This window comes from Oncorhynchus gorbuscha, linkage group LG11, assembly GCF_021184085.1.
Source record: "Oncorhynchus gorbuscha isolate QuinsamMale2020 ecotype Even-year linkage group LG11, OgorEven_v1.0, whole genome shotgun sequence".
Lineage (NCBI taxonomy): Eukaryota > Metazoa > Chordata > Actinopteri > Salmoniformes > Salmonidae > Oncorhynchus > Oncorhynchus gorbuscha.
Genome location: NC_060183.1, coordinates 26,574,568 through 26,595,025, shown reverse-complemented (window position 1 = coordinate 26,595,025; position 20,458 = coordinate 26,574,568). Strand labels below are relative to the sequence as shown.

Here is a 20,458-nt window from a genome sequence, read left to right as displayed (position 1 = left end):
TCTGAAAAATCTATTTGATCAATTAAATAATGTTTCTTATTCATTTACAACACAACAGTACAACAACAAATCAAAATACCCAAAAATGACTTTAAACATACGTTTTAAATGCAATATATTTTTATTACTATTCTAAAGAAATTCAATTAAATTACAAACAGAAAAAATAAGTCTTCATATGTGGCAGTCTCCATGTGATCTCATTTGGAGATTCAATATCTGCTGATTTTGTTCAATGTCACTTGGTTTAAGAAGTAGCCCTCGGTCTTAATCGATACAAACCTCAGTGAGCCCGGAATGTGTGTAGCAGGGCTTCTCGGTTGCCTCGTAATTGGATGCCTCAGCATTGTCGGATACAACTTCGGCTAGCTTGGTGTCGAATGGGTTTAATGCCACCTGGATGGTAGGCTCAGAGTCAGACACAAGAAAGTTCTCTGGGATGCTAGACAGAGGCGGCTCACACTCTCTCAGGCTGACGGCACTCTTTCCGGGTCTCTTTTCCGATTCAGATTTGTCCTCGGTGGAGATTGACTCCTTTGACTTGTGCAACTCTTTTGCCGAATCGTCAGAAATGTGGGCACACTGTGGTGTGGATGATGCCTGTTTCAAACCAAAGCGTGAAGATATGCTCTCCCGAACTCTGGACACCAGTGTCTGTGGTTCATCGGTGGCTGGTTGTCTTTTCTTCAGCCTGGCAGCGGCCATAGCATCAGATCTCCTTCTAGCCTCCTTGGAGATTCTCACAGCATCATAGAGAACTACTATTACGATGAAGCCATAGAAAAAGAGCCCCAAAATCAGGTTCACCTTCACAAGTGGCTCGGCGTAAGAAGGGTCAGTCAATATGTTGACTCTGGGTTTGATCTTCAGGGTGCTCTTCTGAGCTTTTGAAGCTGGAGCCTGAACATTTTCTTTGAAGACGTCATCGTCACCATGTAATGCTGTTTGCTTGTAAGCCAGTAGATAAGGAATAGGTTTCTCCACCATCTTCTGGGGGACTTTAGCTTTACCTTGGAAAGTATCATCTTTCATCCTCTGAAGTTGTTCCAGCATCTGGTCCACTTGCACCATTTTGGTCAGTTTTGCAGCATTGGGGATGTCCTGACCAGGGTGGTCCTTCACTGGCATCAAAGGCTTGTGCTCTGGAACATAAATCAGGGGCTCTGAGGGGTCCTTGGCATTTTTGGAGGAATATCCTTTAGTCAACTGGCCCACATTACCTGGAGAAGAATCGTCTTTCACCCGTAAACTCTCAAGTTGTTCCAGCAATGTCTTAAAATGTGTCTCTTTGGTAGCGTCGGGGTTGTTCAGAACAGGGTGGTCCTTCACTGGCATCAAAGTCGTCTGGTCCGAAGACGAAGAAGACAACACATTTGTAGCAGCAGGCGATAGGAGACAGAAAATAACAGCCAAAAATAACATCTTCATGTTGCACAGCCCACCTTTCTGGGCGAGCTGTGCCATTTTGATGAAAGAAATCGTCTTTCAAAAGTAGGCAGTACAAATTGCAAGTCAAACTACTAACTGGTCAGCTGAGCTTTGTAAAAGTGATTTGGGTTTACTGTTCACTGTCAAAGATACATAAGATATGGACCCAACATGATGTAATAGAGGAGTCGATGATGACATCACGAGTTCCAGAATGTTGACAGTGGACAATCAACAACTCTGTAACCTGCTCTTCATTTTATTCATTCATTCAGATAATTCATTAATCTCTTTGGAGACATTTGGCAATTTGTTTGACGTGCAGTCCCTGTCCCTTAACGGCTTTCTCCGACAACTTTGGCAAATGCCCCTATGACCTACAGCTCCTCGTATACTACCAGATCATGATATCTACGCTGGTGCTTGCGATGACCCAGCTAATTATGAGCTTTCTGACCAGGGGAGTGAGACACTTTTGGGCCTTCCTCATGGCCCGCACCGCCCCCCTTGGAAACCAAATGTTTAAAAACAAGCTCTGATACTTTGGTCACTAAGAAAGTATTTTTTAAACCTCTCGCTCTAGCTGGATGCATCAATGTCTGGTTCATACATGCATAATCTGAGAGAAGAATTACTGTTTTACCTCAATTAGCCACGAAATCCCTAGTTTTCAAAGCGACTGTTTTCTTGAAGCTGTGCCACGCCATTTTCCTTACATTTACCTCCACATTTACTTCCATGTATGCCAGCTCCCTAGCATTTAGAATTCTAGCCAATGAATTTCAGCCCCTCACATTTGAGTAACAGCTAGCAAGAGGCCTGCCCAACATTATCCAATGAGGTTGCAGGGCTAACAGCTCAGAGGACACAGCAGAGAGAGCGAGCGAGCGAGAGAGAAAATTACTCGGTGCACATACAGTGCCTTCAGAAAGTATTCACACCCCTTGACTTTTGCCACATTTTGTTGTGTTACAGCCTGAATTTAAAATGGATTAAATTGAGATTGTGTCACTGACCTATACACAATAATGTCAAAAGTGACATTTAGTTTTTTGACATTTTTACAAATGAAATGTCTTCAGTCAATAAGTATTCCATGCCTTTGCTATGGCAAGCCTAAATAAGTTCAGGAGTAAAGTTTGCTTAACAAGCCATTTGCAATGATAATGTTTAACATGATTTTTGAATTACTACCTCATCTCTGTACCCCACACATACAATTATCTGTAAGGTCCCTCAGTCAAGCATTGAATTTCAAACACAGATTCAACCACAAAGACCAGGGAGGTTTTCCAACTCCTCACAAAGAAGGGCACCTATTGGTAGATAGGTAAAAATAGAAAAAGCAGACATTGAATATCCCTTTGAGCATGGTGACGTTATTAATGACACTTTAGATGGTGTATCAATACGCCGTCACTACAAAATACAGGCGTCCTTCCTAACTCAGTTGCTGAAGAACAGTGGTGGGAAAAGTACTGAAAAGTCATACTTGAGTAAAAGTAAAGATACCTTAATAGAAAATGACTCAAGTAAAACTGAAAGTCACCCAGTAAAATACTACATGAGCAAAAGTCTAAAAGTATTTGGTTTTAAATTTACTTAAGTATCAAAAGTAAATGGAATTGCTCAAATATCAAAAGTAAAAGTATGAATAATTCCAAATTCCTTATATTATGCAAACCAGACAGCACAATTAATTGTTTTATTTACGGATAGCCAGGAGCACACTACAACACTCTGACATTAATTTACAAAAAAGCATTTGTGTTTAGTAATTCTGCTCGATCAGAGGAAGTAGGGATGACCAGGGATGTTCTCTTGATAAGTGCGTGAATTGGACCATTTTCCTGACAAAATGTAAGAAGTACTTTTGGGTGTCAGGGAAAATGTATAGAGTAAAATTTACATTATTTTCTTTAGGAATGTAGTGAAGTAAAAGTAAACGTTGTCAAAAATATGAGTAGTAAAGTACAGATACCCACAAAAATGACTTAAGTAGAACTTTAAAGCATTTTTATTGAACTACTTTACCCCACTGCTGGAGAGGAAGTAAACCGCTCAGGGATTTCACTATGAGGCCAATGGTGACTTTAAAACAGTTAGAGTTGAATGGCTGTGTTGGAATATTGATCAACAACATTGTAGTTACTCCACAATACTAACCTGATTGACAGAGTGAAAAGAAGGAAGACAGTACAGAATAAAAAATATTTCAAAACATGCATCCTGTTTGCAACAAGGCACTAAACTAATACTGCAAGAAATGTGGCAAAGCAATGAACTTTTTGTCCTTAATACAAGCATTATATTTGGGGCAAATCCAATACAGCATATTACTGAGTACCACGCTCCATATTTTCAAGCATAATGGTGGTTGCATCATGTTATGGGTATGCTTGTAATGGTTAAGGACTGGGGAGGTTTTCAGGATAAAAAAGAAAGGGAATGGAGCTAAGCACAGGCAAAATCCTAGAGGAAAACCTGGTTCCGTTAGACACTGGGAGATTAAATTCACCTTTCAGCAGGACAATAACCTACAACACAAGGCCAAATCTATACTGGAGTTGCTTATGTAACAATTGCTAAACACTATGGGCTACTGATGTTTATGTTTAAGCTTAAATTCTATTGGACCAGTTAGGTTCACTACTGGCGCAGTAGGGAGAAATGAAAACCCCACAACTGAATAATTTAGGAAAAGAATGTCGGCTTGTATTTTGTAAATAAAACTACTTACAAAAACAATGAATCACCTTGAGGAAATATTGATGTGTGAAATGTGTAGAATGAGCTCAATATGAATGAAATACATAAAAAGACTTAGATATCGGCCATATACAGTGGGGCAAAAAAGTATTTAGTCAGCCACCAGTTGTGAAAGTTCTCCCACTTAAAAAGATGAGAGGCCTGTAATTTTCATCATAGGTACACTTCAACTATGACAGACAAAATGAGAGAAAAAAAAATCACATTGTAGGATTTTTAATGAATTTATTTGCAAATTATGGTGGAAAATAAGTATTTGGTCAATAACAAAAGTTTATCTCAATACTTTGTTATATACCCTTTGTTGACAATGACAGAGGTCAAACGTTTTCTGTAAGTCTTCACAAGGTTTTCACACACTGTTGCTGGTGTTTTGGCCCATTCCTCCATGCAGATCTCCTCTAGAGCAGTGATGTTTTGGGGCTGTTGCTGGGCAACACGGACTTTCAACTCCCTCCAAAGATTTTCTATGGGGTTGAGATCTGGAGACTGGCTAGGCCACTCCAGGACCTTGAAATGCTTCTTACGAAGCCCCTCCTTCGTTGCCCGGGCGGTGTGTTTGGGATCTTTGTCATGCTGAAAGACCCAACCACGTTTCATCTTCAATGCCCTTGCTGATGGAAGGAGGTTTTCACTCAAAATCTCACGATACATGGCCACATTCATTCTTTCCTTTACACGGATCAGTCGTCCTGGTCCCTTTGCAGAAAAACAGCCACAAAGCATGATGTTTCCACCCCCATGCTTCACAGTAGGTATGGTGTTCTTTGGATGCAACTCAGCATTCTTTGTCATCCAAACATGACTTGTTGAGTTTTTACCAAAAAGTTATATTTTGGTTTCATCTGACCATATGACATTCTCCCAATCTTCTTCTGGATCATCCAAATGCTCATTAGCAAACTTCAGACGGGCCTGGACATGTACTGGCTTAAGCAGGGGGACACGTCTGGCACTGCAGGATTTGAGTCTCTGGCAGTGTAATGTGTTACTGATGGTAGGCTTTGTTACTTTGGTCCCAGCTCTCTGCAGGTCATTCACTAGGTCCCCCCGTGTGGTCCTGGGATTTTTGCTCACCGTTCTTGTGATCATTTTGACCCCACGGGGTGAGATCTTGCGTGGAGCCCCAGATCGAGGACAGAAGGTCTCTCTGGGAGATTATCAGTGGTCTTGTATGACTTCCATTTCCTAATAATTGCTCCCACAGTTGATTTCTTCAAACCAAGCTGCTTACCTATTGCAGATTCAGTCTTCCCAGCCTGGTGCAGGTCTACAATTTTGTTTCTGGTGTCTTTTGACAGCTCTTTGGTCTTGGCCATAGTGGAGTTTAGAGTGTGACTGTTTGAGGTTGTGGACAGGTGTCTTTTATACTGATAACAAGTTCAAACAGGTGCAATTAATACAGGTAACGAGTGGAGGACAGAGGAGCCTCTTAAAGAAGAAGTTACAGGTCTGTGAGAGCCAGAAATCTTGCTTGTTTGTAGGTGACCAAATACTTATTTTCCACCATAATTTGCAAATAAATGTATTAATAATCCTACAATGTATTTTTCTGGATTTTTTTCTTCTCATTTTGTCTGTCGTAGTTGAAGGGTACCTATGATGAAAATTACAGGCCTCTCTCATCTTTTTAAGTGGGAGAACTTGCACAATTGGTGGCTGACTAAATACTTTTTTGCCCCCACAAAACCTAGACTGGTGGCTGACTAAATACTTTTTTGCCCCACTGTATCCTGCCTATAGTTTACTAGGGTGCACCCAACTCTATCTTAATCTGAGGGTCTCTCAGATTTCAATGGTCAAAGTTCAATAGCAATAGAATAAACATGAATCCACAGAAAAACACAACCCAATTCACAAATACTGACATATAAACCACTATGACATTGGTAAAATTAAACAAAACAAAATATATATATATGGATGGTAGGCTCAGAGTCAGGCATATCTCTCATGGCAAGACTTCAAAATGGTTGTCTAGCAATGATCAACAATCAATTTGACAGAGCTTGAAGAATTGTTTCATAATAATGGGGAAACATCGTACAATCGAGGGTGTACAAAACTCTGAGAGGCTAACCCAGAAAGACTCACAGCTGTAATTGCTGCCAAAGGGGTTGTTATAACATGTATTGACTTAGGGTGTGTGAATACTATTTCTGTATTTTATTTTCAATAAATGTGTTAAAATTTCTAAAAAGATGTTTTCACATTGTCATTATGGGGTATTTTGTGTCGAGCATGGGTATCATTTGGCAAACAATTTTTTTGTCAAAAAACATTTGTAATTAAATAATGTTTCAATTTAACAACACAATGTAGTACAACAACAAATCAAAATACTGTGCCATTTTTGAAAGCAAATGTCTTTTTTATTACTATTCATAATTTATTAATTCATTTATTTCTATGGATACAGGTTGCAAACTGTCCCTTACTGGTTTTAATACCACATTTTTTTGTGAGCATAGATGTGAGCATCATGGATGCAATGTTGACCCATCATTCAGGGCAGGTGGTGCAGAGCCACACCTGTTTAGCTAGAAAATGTATTGAGCCAATAAAGCTGCATACAAACTTGGTCTCTTTTTTTGCTTTCTTGAGTGACACAGCTCCAAAATGTAGGTGTTTCAGCCTAGCTCAGTGCTTTCTGTGGTGGTGGGGTGGCCAGTGGAAAATAAGGTGCGTAGGGGTTGGTAATGTTCTCTAGTTGCCCTGTGATTGGCTCAGTGTTCTGTCACTCATGGGAATACTATGTCACTGCAAAATCTACGGGGAGAGGTAGAAAATCCGAGCCCCTTGGGTGCTGCCATAGAGTTACATTAGAAGTGCCCATCCAAGAAGGCTCAAAGTCATTGGCCACTGATAAAATTATGTTGAAATAGCGTTATATCTACCGTAGCTTTGATTGGACTTATCATGTCAACATCATGCTTTCAAACTCTTAGCAAGCAAGCTAGTTGAATCAAGTTGACAATCTACTGGCAAATCCCTTTCAATCCTTGTCATATGAAGATAAATTATAAACAGATAAAACATTATTGGACATAAACATTACACAACAAGTTGGAAATCGCAAATTCAACCATGAGTGGTTTAGAAGGAATCGGTGGCTAACTGCAAACATTGCAAAGCAATCACTAGCCTGCTATTCAGTGGAGTGGGTGTGTGGTCCAAGTCTGGGTTTAAGGGTCTCTTTTCCAAGCTTAAAAGGATAATCATTCAACATTGGCCATGCTGTCAATCCAGCATGACTGCTCACTGACTCAAAACACCTGGAAACACAGAACTGGGAAATCTCAGACTTCAGTGAGTTCAAAACAACCGGGAACTCTGACAAAAATGAGCTCTGTCTGGGAAAATACGTTTTGAACAGTCATCCAACTCGGAATTGCAAGTCGGGAACTCGGAACTCTGAACTGAAGATCACTGACATCATGATTCGACCTTGTTTTTTTCAGAGTTCCCAGTTGTCTTGAAAGCACCATAAATCCTGAGAATGCCAGACTTTGATGACAAAAATTTGATAACAAAATTTGCCCACGAAAGACCGCCGCGCCACCTTCCTGTTCAAGTGAGCACAGCACAAGGTGAGTCCAAAAATGTCTTGTATGGTGCTGCATAAATGATGTAATATGCCAGGGAGATATGTATACTGTAGCTAAGAAAGTAATACTAAGTTTATGTTGTGTAGTAAGCTGTTACTAGCTCATGTGCCTCACCCTAATAATTTGGTCCCTTTTCCCCTCAAGTAGCCGAGTGTTTAGAGCGTTGGACTAGTAACCGAAAGGTTGCAAGATCGAATCCCCGAGCTGACGAGGTAAAAATCTGTCCTTCTGCTCCTGAACAAGGCAGTTAACCCACTGTTCCTAGGCCGTCATTGAAAATAAGAATGTGTTCTTAACTGACTTGCCTAGTTAAATAAAGGTCAAATAAAAAAATAATATAGCCTACTGTGATCTTGGTGTTGCACATGTAGCCTATAGCCTGTTTTAGAGAAATGTCATCATCGAATATTGAAAGAGCTTTCATTGTCTGCTTTACATGCTCCCTTTATTTATCCTGCGGGTCTAACTTGAGAGCAGGCACCGCAAGTACAGGCACCACTGCGCTCCGACAGTCAGCCGGCTGTGGATTGATCTCAATGAGGACACATCGTTGAGCAACATGACATGATATAGTTTTCTCTCTATTGTTTGGGGAATCACAATTATGATCCCCCCCCCACTTGAGCGATACAAAAGTTTTCACCCGCCGTTGCTGTTTCCGTCGTTCTATTGAATTGAAGAAGGGAAGAGAAAAAAAACGTGATATCCAGCTGATACAGTTTACAGCTGCTAAGACGTCATGTCACAAGGCCCTACACTGGGAAGTGTCGGTAGACAATAAAGGCAGAGGGCTGAAAGGCGATCGAGATACGGTGGCACTCTGCATAAGTGCGGCTTTAGCGTGGCAGGTTCCATCAACGCTTGTAAAAGGCGCCGCTTGTGAAATCAAATGTGTTCACCTCGCTATGTAGAGCTTTAAATAAATACCCTCCACTCTGTCCCGAGTCCGACGGCCATACAGTATAGAGGTGATTCACACTGAACACAGGAAAGAGGAACTTTGAAACGGGGACACTTCATTTCCAGTTGGGCAACATCGTGGAAGACGTGGGGTCGCTCCCCACTCAATAATGGTTGGCTATTGTGAGGAAAGACTGGTGCGGTCATAGCAAATGTCTTGAATTATAAATGAGGGATAGATTTGGCTTAGGGGGTAGATGAATGGATCCTTGCATGAGAGGTGGTGTGTGTGTGTGTGTGTGTGTGTGTGTGTGTGTGTGTGTGTGTGTGTGTGTGTGTGTGTGTGTGTGTGTGTGTGTGTGTGTGTGTGTGTGTGTGTGTGTGTGTGTGTGTGTGTGTGTGTGTGTGTGTGTGTGTGTGTGTGTGTGTGTGTGTGTGTGTGTGTGTGTGTGTGTGTGTGTGTGTGTGTGTGTGTGTGTGTTCTAAGAATGGGTTACTGAACAGTCTGAGGTCTGTCAGTGAAAGCAAGTGAGTTTGGAGGAGATGGATGCGTTTCCCATGGGGGTGAGGCGGAGAGAAGCATCTAGGCCATTGATTTTCAATGTTCCCTGTGCTTTTAATGGGCACCATGACCAGGAGTAGATCAAGCCAACCAGACACACACCCACTCACACCGACTACATAGCCTTTTGAGGTTCATTTGTTGCTTTTAACTCAAACTACTCTCGCTCACTTTTAGACTTGAGCATGAACCCGAGCGAGGTGTCCCTCTCTCTCTCTCTCTCTTCCTCTCTCTGTCTCTCATCTCATCTGTGCTGGCTTTCAAGGAGCCAACATCTGATAGAGGTCATAAAATCTCCTCATTAATTAATGAGAACCACCTGCTGTGCCAATACCAGAGTGGGACTCCATTTCAGTCTGAGAGAATTGTAACAGGGAGCGTGGAGAGGGTGAGATCTATACTATATACTGTGTGGTTGTGTAAGGATGGGTGTAAGGATCAGGGCTCTAGATAAATTTCACTGAGCTGAGAGCTGAGATCAAACCTGTGCCAAAGTCTTCCTGAGCAGGAAGTTGCCTGAGGGACAGACTTCAGGTGCACCTCTCTGTCGAGTTCCTTCTTGGTGTTACGCTGTTTTGTGTGTATATGACACTGCAGGTTGAGCAGGTTTCTATGGACTCTTACCTTGCACACGGTTGACTTTGAAGCAGGCAAGTCGTTTGATACATTGGGTTTGGCCTAGAGCAGACCTATACAGGCCTGAAACTCCACAGCGCTGCTACTACTTTTCATCTTTTGAATATTTCCCTCTACAGGGACGGATTCAGACCTGGGACAGCCCGCTTAGTGGACTCTCTGAATAATGAATGGCATTAACCAATACATCAACTACAAGACCTTGACGGTCAGATTTGAATACCCTGGCCTAGACTGAGAACAGCTAAAAGCTAGAGCTAACACTTAGAAAAAAGAGATGTAAGCCTAGCATTGTGCTAGTACATCCTGTACCTCTTCTTCTTAAACTTATTTACTTATTCTGGTATTGTATACTGTTATTTTGGGACATCTGATGAGAAACAAACGGATGATTTGAATTCTATGTGCCACTTTTGAAATATAACGAACACTGGAGTGTAACCAGAATTAGGATAAAATCCCTGAGCCTCCCTCCCAAAACAACAACAACACACACACTCTATCTCAATCCCATCCAAATCCCCACACTCATTCATTAGTTCATCCGCCTGGGTTTTTTTTACGTGTTGCTCTTTTGTCACACTGCATAAACAGATTATGTTGAGCCTTATATGGCTGATGTGGCGTGATAGAGAGAGTGTGGATCAGCCATCTCTGCTATCTACACCGTTGTGAGGATAGAGGATCAAGAGGGGAGAGGGGTTAGCGGAGATGCTAGGCTAATCAAGCGCAATGATCATAAGAGGCATTAGCGCGACAGAGTGGGAGTCCTGACCTTGTTTTGACTGAGCGAGAGGAGAGAGGGGGAGATAAAAAAAAGAATAATAATAATAATTGAGCGAGAGACCAATCAGGCAGGCGGTGGGAAAAAGAATAGGACGAAGGGTGAGAGTGCATGAGTGCAATCAAAAGAGGAGTGACAGCGAAGGGGCGAGAGGGAGTAGGTGATGAAAAAGAGGGTGGTGGGTGGGTGGGAGAGAGAGAGAGAGAGAGGGAGGGAGGGAGAGACAGGGGGCAAGTGTTTGGTCACTGAGCGACCGTGGGGATAAGTGTATGGTTAATTACTGCCACTCTGTTTCTGTCAGCAAGCAGGCGACTAGCTCGGGCTCCAGTGGAATGGCTGGCCACTCTCGCCTTCCCTCCGTGTGTCTGTCTCCTTCACGTCCCACCCCTTAGTCTCTCTGCTTGACTTCTCTTCTCCTCCCCTCCTCTCATCTGTCTTCACTTAGTCGCCCTCCTCTCCACTCTTCTCCTCTCTGCTCCTCCTCCACTCTAAATTCTCCTCCACTTGTCCTCTCCTCGGATTTCTCCTCCTCTCCTCGGTCTTCACCTCAACTGCCATCAGTTTCTCCCCCTCCTCTTCTTTGTCTACACTCCTCCTCTTCCTCCTCTACTCTATTCCCTCACTCCACTAGTCCCCGTCCTATCAGCCACACCCAGCAGCTGCCTCTCCGGCTAATGAGCTGTGAGAGGGAGGAAAGGGGGGGGGTGAGTGAGTGGAAGAGACAATGAGAGAGAGCGAGAGCAGGACAGGGTGAGCTATCCTCCTGTAGTTAATTCATTCTCCTCGACCTCAGTCATTGTTAACACTCACTGGTTTGGTTCATCTACTCACCTGCTGCCATGCAAAGCTAACACATTACTGTGCCAGGCTAGCACATCCATCCATTTACATACACACATACATGGCTGTCTGTCTCTCACACTCATACACACACACATACAAAACAAATAATATATTGCATAACAAATTCGGCCATGAGTGAAGGGATAGAAATTAACACTCCTGAGTATTGCAGGTAGCATGTCTATACCTCACACGGTCACTCACACACACAAACATTATTTCACAAATCCTGTTTATCTTTCAAATCCTGTTGTTATGATACCTAACAACACACGCACAAAGAGGCAAAGCACTTCCGGGCAGAAAATAGCAGAAACAGTGCTCCGCGCACACTCCACACACACGCATGCACACAAACACTGCCCCGTCTACATGCGCCAAGTCACTAACCCTCATTTAGCCAGTTAGCAACAAAAGGTCCCGTGCCAGGGGATTTATGCTATTGTAATGTGAGTGGGAGCAAATACACCTGTCCAATGAGATATACCCAGATTAGAACCTGCCTCTTCCCGAACAGTCGATTTATACAACTAATAGGAGGCTGGGTAGGGTCAGAAGTGGGTCATATAGTACCTTCCTTCTATATAGCTGGGAGAAATCCACTTAGCCACATCTACTTTCACCAAGTCTACCTCTAATCTGTTAGCCATTGATTTGTTTAGTAAAGGCGGCTCCCTAGGAAAGAAGAAATGTCTGGAGTTGCCAGGGCCACCTTCTGAGGTTGTGGTTCAAACCAATTGAGGCCATTTTCTTTTAGGCTTGGGGCAAGTATAGCTTCAGTATAGGGTCGCTGGTAGGAGAAAACACTGAGACAGTCGTCTGAGATGGCTAGAATTCCTTATTGACGCCGTCCATCAACGCGACTTGTTATCCACAACAGTGTTCCAAAAGCCAGGCGAATAGCTCCTGGGTGGTTGAAATGGGTGTTGTTGAAATGTACTTAGACATTTCAGCAACACCCACTTCAGTGAGCTCTCGAACCGCATCTTAACAACACCCATTACCACCAAGCAGTATTTAAACAAGCACACAGGTTTCTTGGTCTCACGGCTTTAGCTGGTCTGTCTGTCTGTCTTCATTGTCAACGTCTTGTCGTCACTCGAAGGAGTGTGACAACATGTTCAGAGGCATTGTTGTTAAGTTAGAGGAAGAATGTGGGACAGTCACGGGGCCCTAGTGCCACGTTCACATGCTAGTCGGAACTTTCTATTTCCTGGTTGTGATGTTGGAAATACGACTTTGCTTCGTTCGTGTGCTTTTTGGTCAGAACAATTCTTCAACCAATATGATGTTAGCTAGCTTGATACGCTTGCTAACATTGATCTGACTTGGATGGTCATCCAAGCTAACTAATCTAGGGCGAGATAATGTTTTTGTTACCTGTCTTTTAATGAGAAACTCATCTTAATTCAATCAGATAAGTGTGCAACTGTTGCCAAATAATGACATTAACACATAATGCTAAGAATGGGACAGTAGGGTGACTGCTCTAGCTGGTCTCGAACTCAGACCACAAGCACCAATGACAAACAACCTAACCACTGTCCCAATAAGGGATATCTCCAGGGTATGTGCTTATTGGGCCAGTATAGTTAGGCCCTGTCCAGAAGAAACCCGAACCCCTCCTCCCTCGGCACTTGTGTAGATCTGAAACAACTTGATAAGTGTAAGAAATAGGGTGAATACACTTTGAAGTAAATCTCAGCTCTGTTAAAAGTACACTCAAGAAAATTAACTGAACAAAAATATCAATTGAACACGTAAAGTGATGGTCCCATGTCTCATGAGCTGGAGAGAAAAAACCCCAGAAATGTTCCATATGCACAAAAAGCGTATTTCTCTCAAGTTTTGTGCACTAATTTGTTTACATCCCTGTTAGTGAGCTTTTCTCCTTTGCCAAGATCATCCATCCACCTGACAGGTGTGACACATCAAGAAGCTGATTAAACAGCATGATAATTACACAGGTGCACCTTGTGCTGTGGACAATAAAAGGCCACTTTAAAATGTGCAGTTTTGTCACACAACACAATGCCACAGATGTCTCAAGTTTTGAGGGGGCGTGCAATTGGCATGCTGACTGCAAGAATGTCCATTAGAGCTGTTGCCTGATCATTTAATGTTAATTTCTCTACCATAAGCTGCCTCCAACGTCATTTTAGAGAATTTGGCAGTACTTCCAACCGGCCTCACAACCATAGACCACATGTAACCACACTAGCCCAGGACCTCCACATCCAACTTCTTCACCTGCAGGATCGTCTGAGGAGGGGTGGGTGTGCTGATGAGTATTTCTGTCTGTAATAAAGCCCTTTTGTTTGGGAAAGCTAATTCTGATTCGCTGGGCCTGGCTCCCCAGTGGGTGGGCCTATGCCTACCCATGGTTGCACCCCTGCCCATTCATGTGAAATCCATAGATTAGGGCCTAATGAATTTCTTTCAATTGACTGATTTCCTTATTTGAACTGTAACTCTGTAAACACTTTGAAATTGCTGCATGTTGCGCTTATTTTTTTGTTCAGTATATTTAATGGATCATAGTGATTCAGGACTATCATTAAAACAGGTTAAGATGCCCCGCCAACATTAGACAACTATACAGAAAGCCATTCAATTGCTGAAATAAGTCAACAAAATCAATGATGAGCGAATAGTCAGATTAATAACTGATACCTTACACAGATAAGGTGTCAGATCAGAATATCGTGAACCAAGAGGCTGTGAGTCCAAATCCCAGGTGAGGTCATGTTGAATAATAATTGCTGATTAATTGAACAAGCACAATGTAATCATGTATGTCAAAGTGTGTCAAATATGTTAATTGAAAACACTGTGTCTTAAAAGCACTGTGTGTGTGTGAGTATCGCTAACCTTGCCAACAGACAAAGAGCTATGAATGGAGGGCCTTGATTGGCTTGGCATCAGTAACGTGATGTGTGTTTTGGGGGGGGGCACAAATGTTTTTCCGTCACATTCCCATGAAACATGACTAGAACATCAATGTGCCCAGTTTTCTGTAGGTTAGGAGAATATTCCATCAACGTCCCGCCAAACATACACAGAGCATGCTTGCCATGTTCTCAGAATATAAGATATTCATGATCTTGACACGTTTTATGGGAGTGTTGCAAGAAAATTAATTTGTCAAGTTTTCGGAGGGTTAGGAGAATATTCCATCAATGTCCCACCAAACATTCACAGAACATGGTTGCCATGTTCTCAGAAAATAATATATTAATATTCTAGTCATGTCTTCTCTTAACCTACAGAAAACTGGACACATTGATGTTTGTGCAACGTCCGCATGAAACGTGTCTGGAACATTCATATTTTCAGTTCTGAGAACATGGTAAACCGTTCTGGATAAATTATATTTTACATTAAGGGGATGGTCTCTTGGTTAAAATGCCTTGCACATCATGGGAACATTCCTATGAAAACGTTAGTTAATGACCTAATGAGACTCTTAAGGGAACTTTCTCTAAAGTTGTGGGAACGTTTGTTGTTAGCTGGGATTCAAGTGAAACTTCCCACTGGGAACTAGGCGCTTCTGATAACTGATTGGACATGAAAGCGGCAATCCCTCAAAAAGACAGATTGGTGCAATACAATACCAGGTCAACTGCAGCAGGCCTAAGGGCTTGACATTCAATATGTACTCAACTGTCAAAAAACAGGAATTAACAAGAAATGTCCAAGAAAGGTAGCCTCCCTTGAAAATATGTCATTTCTGTGCGTAGTTTTGTGTGCACAAAAACACAAATTGCTCTGCATAATTTGTTGGGAAAATCCAGCATTATTAATCCGAATAAATATAATTCATTTGAACAACTCTGGATTTTTCTGAATGCTCAAAACTGTCGCATCATTGCCAATTTCTGCACCTTGAGCTGAGCCTAGCACACTAAAAGACCTGGCTCACTGTCCACATTACTTGTGCGAGTTGTGACATCTTCGAATCCAAGTGTCAACATTCATTTATTAAATTAGTCCCGCTTGAAGCCACAGTCCTTACCTGATGTGTCCCACATGTTCAGCTCAATCCTCTGTTTCTCGATCTCGAAACTCGCCGTGTAGTTCTCGAAGACAGTCGGGACATAATTCTGAAAATAAACATTTCAAATGGCAAAATGAAAACCTAAATCTGCCCAATGATGCAAAATGATACCATGTTCCATTCCCACTCATCTCGGCTGAGAAAGTCTGTTTTAGGCTTATTCCTATATCACATGTAGGTTATGTGCATATGGCAGACACCATATTAATTCTGAGCCAAATCTAAGACACATGGCCTGCTAGAATGTATAGGGATAAGGCTAAATGTATGTCATTAAATGAAAAATATGTGCCATAGATTTAGGCTATATACATTAGGCTATAGACAGGATCTAAAGCCTAAAAACTTTAGAATTATTAAATGTTTTAAAACATAGTTTATGGATTTGCCTGATGCGCGTTGATGCGCGCATGGTGCGAACGCTAAATGTATATTTGTATTTTATTTAAAATAATGATTTATTTATTACAATCGTACAAACTTCGTAATACAATCGCAATGACGTACCTCTGGATACGAGTCTTTGGCGAATACATGAAGTAATGCCGTTTTGCCACATTGCGTATCGCCGACCACCACGATTTTACAGCGGCTGCCCTTGCTCTCCATAGTGCCGTCTATTTGGTTATGATGCGTCGCCTTCTTTTCATTTAGCTACACTCCAGAATAGTCCCCAAGACAAAGTGTAGAAAGTAGATACCGGTGAGATTTCCCTCCCTGTTTTCAGTTGTATTCCTCGCTGTGTGTGCCTTCCCGAAGCTTTGACTGTCAGACTCAGGACTGTAATAACTCTTTAGCGCGCCTGCATAGCCTACTCCACAATGTTCCTGTTTGCCACCGCTGGATGCTGACAGAGCGTGAGTTTGTATTTTCACTTTCCTCTTTAGACCCGCCCATCAGCCACTAACAACCAATGAGAAGGTCTGAGGAGCTAACGTTTATTTGCATGCCAACTGTTCGGGATAATGGCATAATCATCCATCAACAACACCTTTGATCAAATCTGAAGAATAGTTCTGTCCCCCTTCCTTTGTGAAATAACCCCCCCCCCCCCTTTACAAGAACACATACCCCTATCTCTCTCTCTCTCTCTCTCTCTCTCTCTCTCTCTCTCTCTCTCTCTCTCTCTCTCTCTCTCTCTCTCTCTCTCTCTCTCAGACACAAACACACACTTATCTCTCTCACCCATCTCTCATATACTGTAATCTCCTGGTATTTTCCCTTTTTATTAAGAGTTGACTGAACCTTACCATGCTTGGCAGTAGTGGTTGGTGCTAGCTGGTTAACGCAAATGCCATGCCGTGAAAAATGAGTGGCATACTGAATCCAGTAGAGGTTGTGTATTCTGTGATTCTAAGATGAATATCAACACAATTATCTCCATCAGTGCTCCCTTCGTGACACTTCTGGTCTACAGGGCAATCTCTCCAAACACCTGCAGAGATTTAGTTCTGTGGTTCCCGAGATCACGGTCAGAAGCAACACGTCTGCACTGGTCTTGCATTGACACAATGACCAGGTTTCTATCGCCATCTACTGGTGAGAAAGGGCACACAAGAATATTGAGCGTCCAACTCCAAATCCCACTTTGTATTATATTACATATGCCATTTTAGCAGACGGTTACATCCAAAGCCATTTACAGTAGTGCGTGCATACATTTTCACAATGCAGTGTTGTGTTGTATTACAGAACGGGACTGTCAGACGTGGTTCCCCACATTGTAGCTAGGGCTTACACCATGGAAGCCAGGACACACACGAGTTAAATGTGTTTTGAGAAAAGGGATAAAGAATACTTTCCATCTCGTGTTGACAGACATTGTAATATCACCCTCGAGGAGAGGCCATAGGCTGCATGGAGCTATTTTCTTCCAATGGCCATTCTTTCCCATTGACTTGTTGGTGCGCATCCTTGCACAAAGAGGATGCCATTGCCATCCATTCAGCTGCAGGTGGCAGCACAAGACAATGCACAAAGCGATGGACACGACAACTAGCGACATGTAATCATCACTCTAGAGAACTCTTTCCACCGCTCCGGAGTCCAACGGCGGCGAGCTTTACGTCACTCCATCCGACGCTTAGCACCGCGCGTGGTGATTTGAGCCTTGTGCGCGGCCGCTCGGCCATGGAAACCCGTTCCACGAAGCTCCAGAGGAACAGTTCTTGTGCTGATGTTGGAACTCAGTAGTGAGTGTTGCAACGGAGGACAGACGATTTTTAAGTGCTTATGCACCTCCACCACTCAGCGGTCGCGTTCTGTGAGCTCGTGTGACCTGCCACTTCACGACTGAGCCTTTGTCGCTCTTGGACATTTCCACTTCACAGTAACAGCATTACAGTTGGCCGGGGCAGTTCTAAATAAGGCAGAAATGTGCCGTACTGACTTGTTAGTAAGGTGGCATCCTATGACAGTGCCACGTTGAAAGTCACTGAGCTCTTCAGTAAGACCATTCTACTGCCAATGTTTGTCTCTGGAGATTGCATGCCTGCGTGCCTGATTTTATACACCGGTCAGTAACGGGTGTGGCTGAGAAGCCACGAGTTTGAAGGGTTGTTCATATATGGTGTATGTCATCGTTCTCCCCCCACACACCTGTAAAAACAAAGGTATTATGGACACATAATAGTACACATACCATGGTCACCTATGGGAGGGTCTAATTTCATAAGTAGCCTACATTAGTGTTGTATAGTTTTTATAGCTTAAGAAATTGGACTCTTCTATGAAGTTGTTGGTGTGTGCATGTGCCGAAAGCTCACTCAACAGCTAGCTTGACATGTCGCTGGTGGAGCTACCAAATTTGAGACTTTTCGATGGCTCAAACGGTTTGAAGGCGTGGGGTCAAGTGTGTTTGCGGGCAGAGGATTACTGGTTCGAGCCCCCATGGGGACATGGGCAGTGGAGGAGCTATACTATTAGCAGCACACTGACGTCAGTTTCGCGTGCTTGTGTGTGTTGCGCCTTGCCCACTCTTTCTGACCTATAGCAACTGGGTCGTTCCACGAGCACACAATGTGCGTCTGTTTGACATTTTAAGTAGAAATGGTGCACATATAATGACATTTCAATTGCTGTTATATTAAATGAAGTGCCCTTCCATAGAAATTCAAAAAAATCTCTTTTTTTTGCTCAAGTGCCAAAAATCTGAATTTTGACATGTCTCGTCATGTTTTTTTCCGATTTCTAAGAAGATTTTTAACCACAGGCCGTGGACACGGTGCTACAGCAGCACGCGGTAGTTAACCTCCCCAAAAAAGAGCTCACTGACGCACAAGTCTCAGTCTTGTCTAAGGGCCTCTCTTTTCTACCTACATGTACAGACAAACCCTTTGATAGGAAAGTAGATCTGTTGAAATTCTTTCCCAAAATTAAACTTAAACATGTGTTTTCCCAAAATACTGTTTCTGGCCTAGAAACCCAACAATGAACTGTTACTCATTTTAAGCCCAAAAGCCAGCTTAATAAAGATAAAGCATTTCGCTACACTTGCATTAACATCTGCTAACTGTGTGTATGTGACCAATAACATTTGATTTGATTTGATACCCGCAAGAGCAGTGTCTGTCGGTTTCTTTTTTTTTTCTCTCATGTTATTCAATTGTTACTATGCGCCTGCCACAAAGACAGCTCAAATGTGAAAGTGCCTTTTGAATTTTGACCCACTTAATCCAAAAATGTCTCCAAATTGTCATCATCATTGCAAACCCCTAGTTATGTTCTTGCTTTGACAGAGTAATTTCTGAAGGTAGTTTATTTTGTGTGATTAATGATTAATTTATGTCTGTCCGTTATGTGAACTGAACATTAGTTTTAATATGGTGAAAATATTCCTTTAAAAAAAAAATTCTAAAGAAACATTGAACATTATAATAGTCATACCATAATGTAAAAGCAAGTGAGCTGGTTCAACTTTTTGGGGGCAATTTAAAAAAAAAAATGTTTTTAAGGTGGCTTGTTTGCCCCTCAATCAGACCCTACAAACAAGAGGAGTAGGAAGTGAAAAATGTCAGCCCTGTCCTCCAAGTGCCAGGCTCTCTATTAACTCAGGCATTTCCTGCCATGCCCCTTGGCCACATCTTTATCACCTAGTGACTTCCTGTTTCACAGACTGGGACAACACAAAAACTTTCATGACTGCCTTTTGCAGTTTTAGGACCCCTCAACTACAGGTTCCATTATGTCAATGGTTCCACACTGGGTCTAATTGTAAGGAACCTCGTCCTGCTCTTCTGAGGAGGAAAAGCGAGAAGGATCGGAGGACATAAACTGAACACTACGAAATACAAAACAATAAACGTGAAATGAACGAAACAGTCCCGTGTGGCGACACACACTGACACGGAAGACAAACACCCACAACCCAAAACTGAAACCCAGGCTACCTAATTATGATTCTCAATCTGGGACAACAATTGACAGCTGCCTCTGATTGAGAACCATACTAGGCCGAACTCAAAAACCAACATAGAAAAACAAACATAGACTGCCCACCCAACTCACGCCCCTGACCATACTAAAACAAAGATAAAATAACAGAACTATGGTCAGAACGTGACACTAATAGTCTTTTTACACAATGTAATTTAAAACGTGCCCCTGTTGCTGCATTAGGCCTATTGTTGTTGCCAGAGAATGTCTTGAGATCAATAATAGATTGCAAAATTGGACCAAAATGTTTAAGCTTCTTGAAAATTGGTCTTCTTGTTCTCCCGTGCATACCTATCTCTAGGCTATATTTTGGTCATCATCCTTTCTATTTCCCTGTTGACATAGGCCTGTAAGCCCCATGCACCTTGATGGCAACGCCACCTGTTGCTAAGCGAGCTCCGCCGACCTCTTGCTTTAGCTCCCGTCCTCTGACTAGA

General features: G+C 42.5%; 1 protein-coding gene across 1 annotated transcript in view; it reads right to left on the bottom strand.

Moving 5' to 3' along the window:
* The window catches only part of LOC124048415 (rho-related GTP-binding protein RhoN-like), a 117,835-nt gene extending 101,420 nt beyond the window's left edge, over positions 1 to 16,415 (bottom strand). The window contains exons 1-2 of the mRNA XM_046369189.1: positions 16,095 to 16,415; positions 15,546 to 15,633 (exon numbers count right to left, since the gene is read on the bottom strand). Of these exons, the coding sequence (XP_046225145.1) occupies positions 15,546 to 15,633; positions 16,095 to 16,196 (190 nt within the window). The 5' untranslated portion in view covers positions 16,197 to 16,415. The remainder of the gene's footprint in view (positions 1 to 15,545; positions 15,634 to 16,094) is intronic.
* Between the last annotated feature and the right edge of the window lie 4,043 nt (positions 16,416 to 20,458).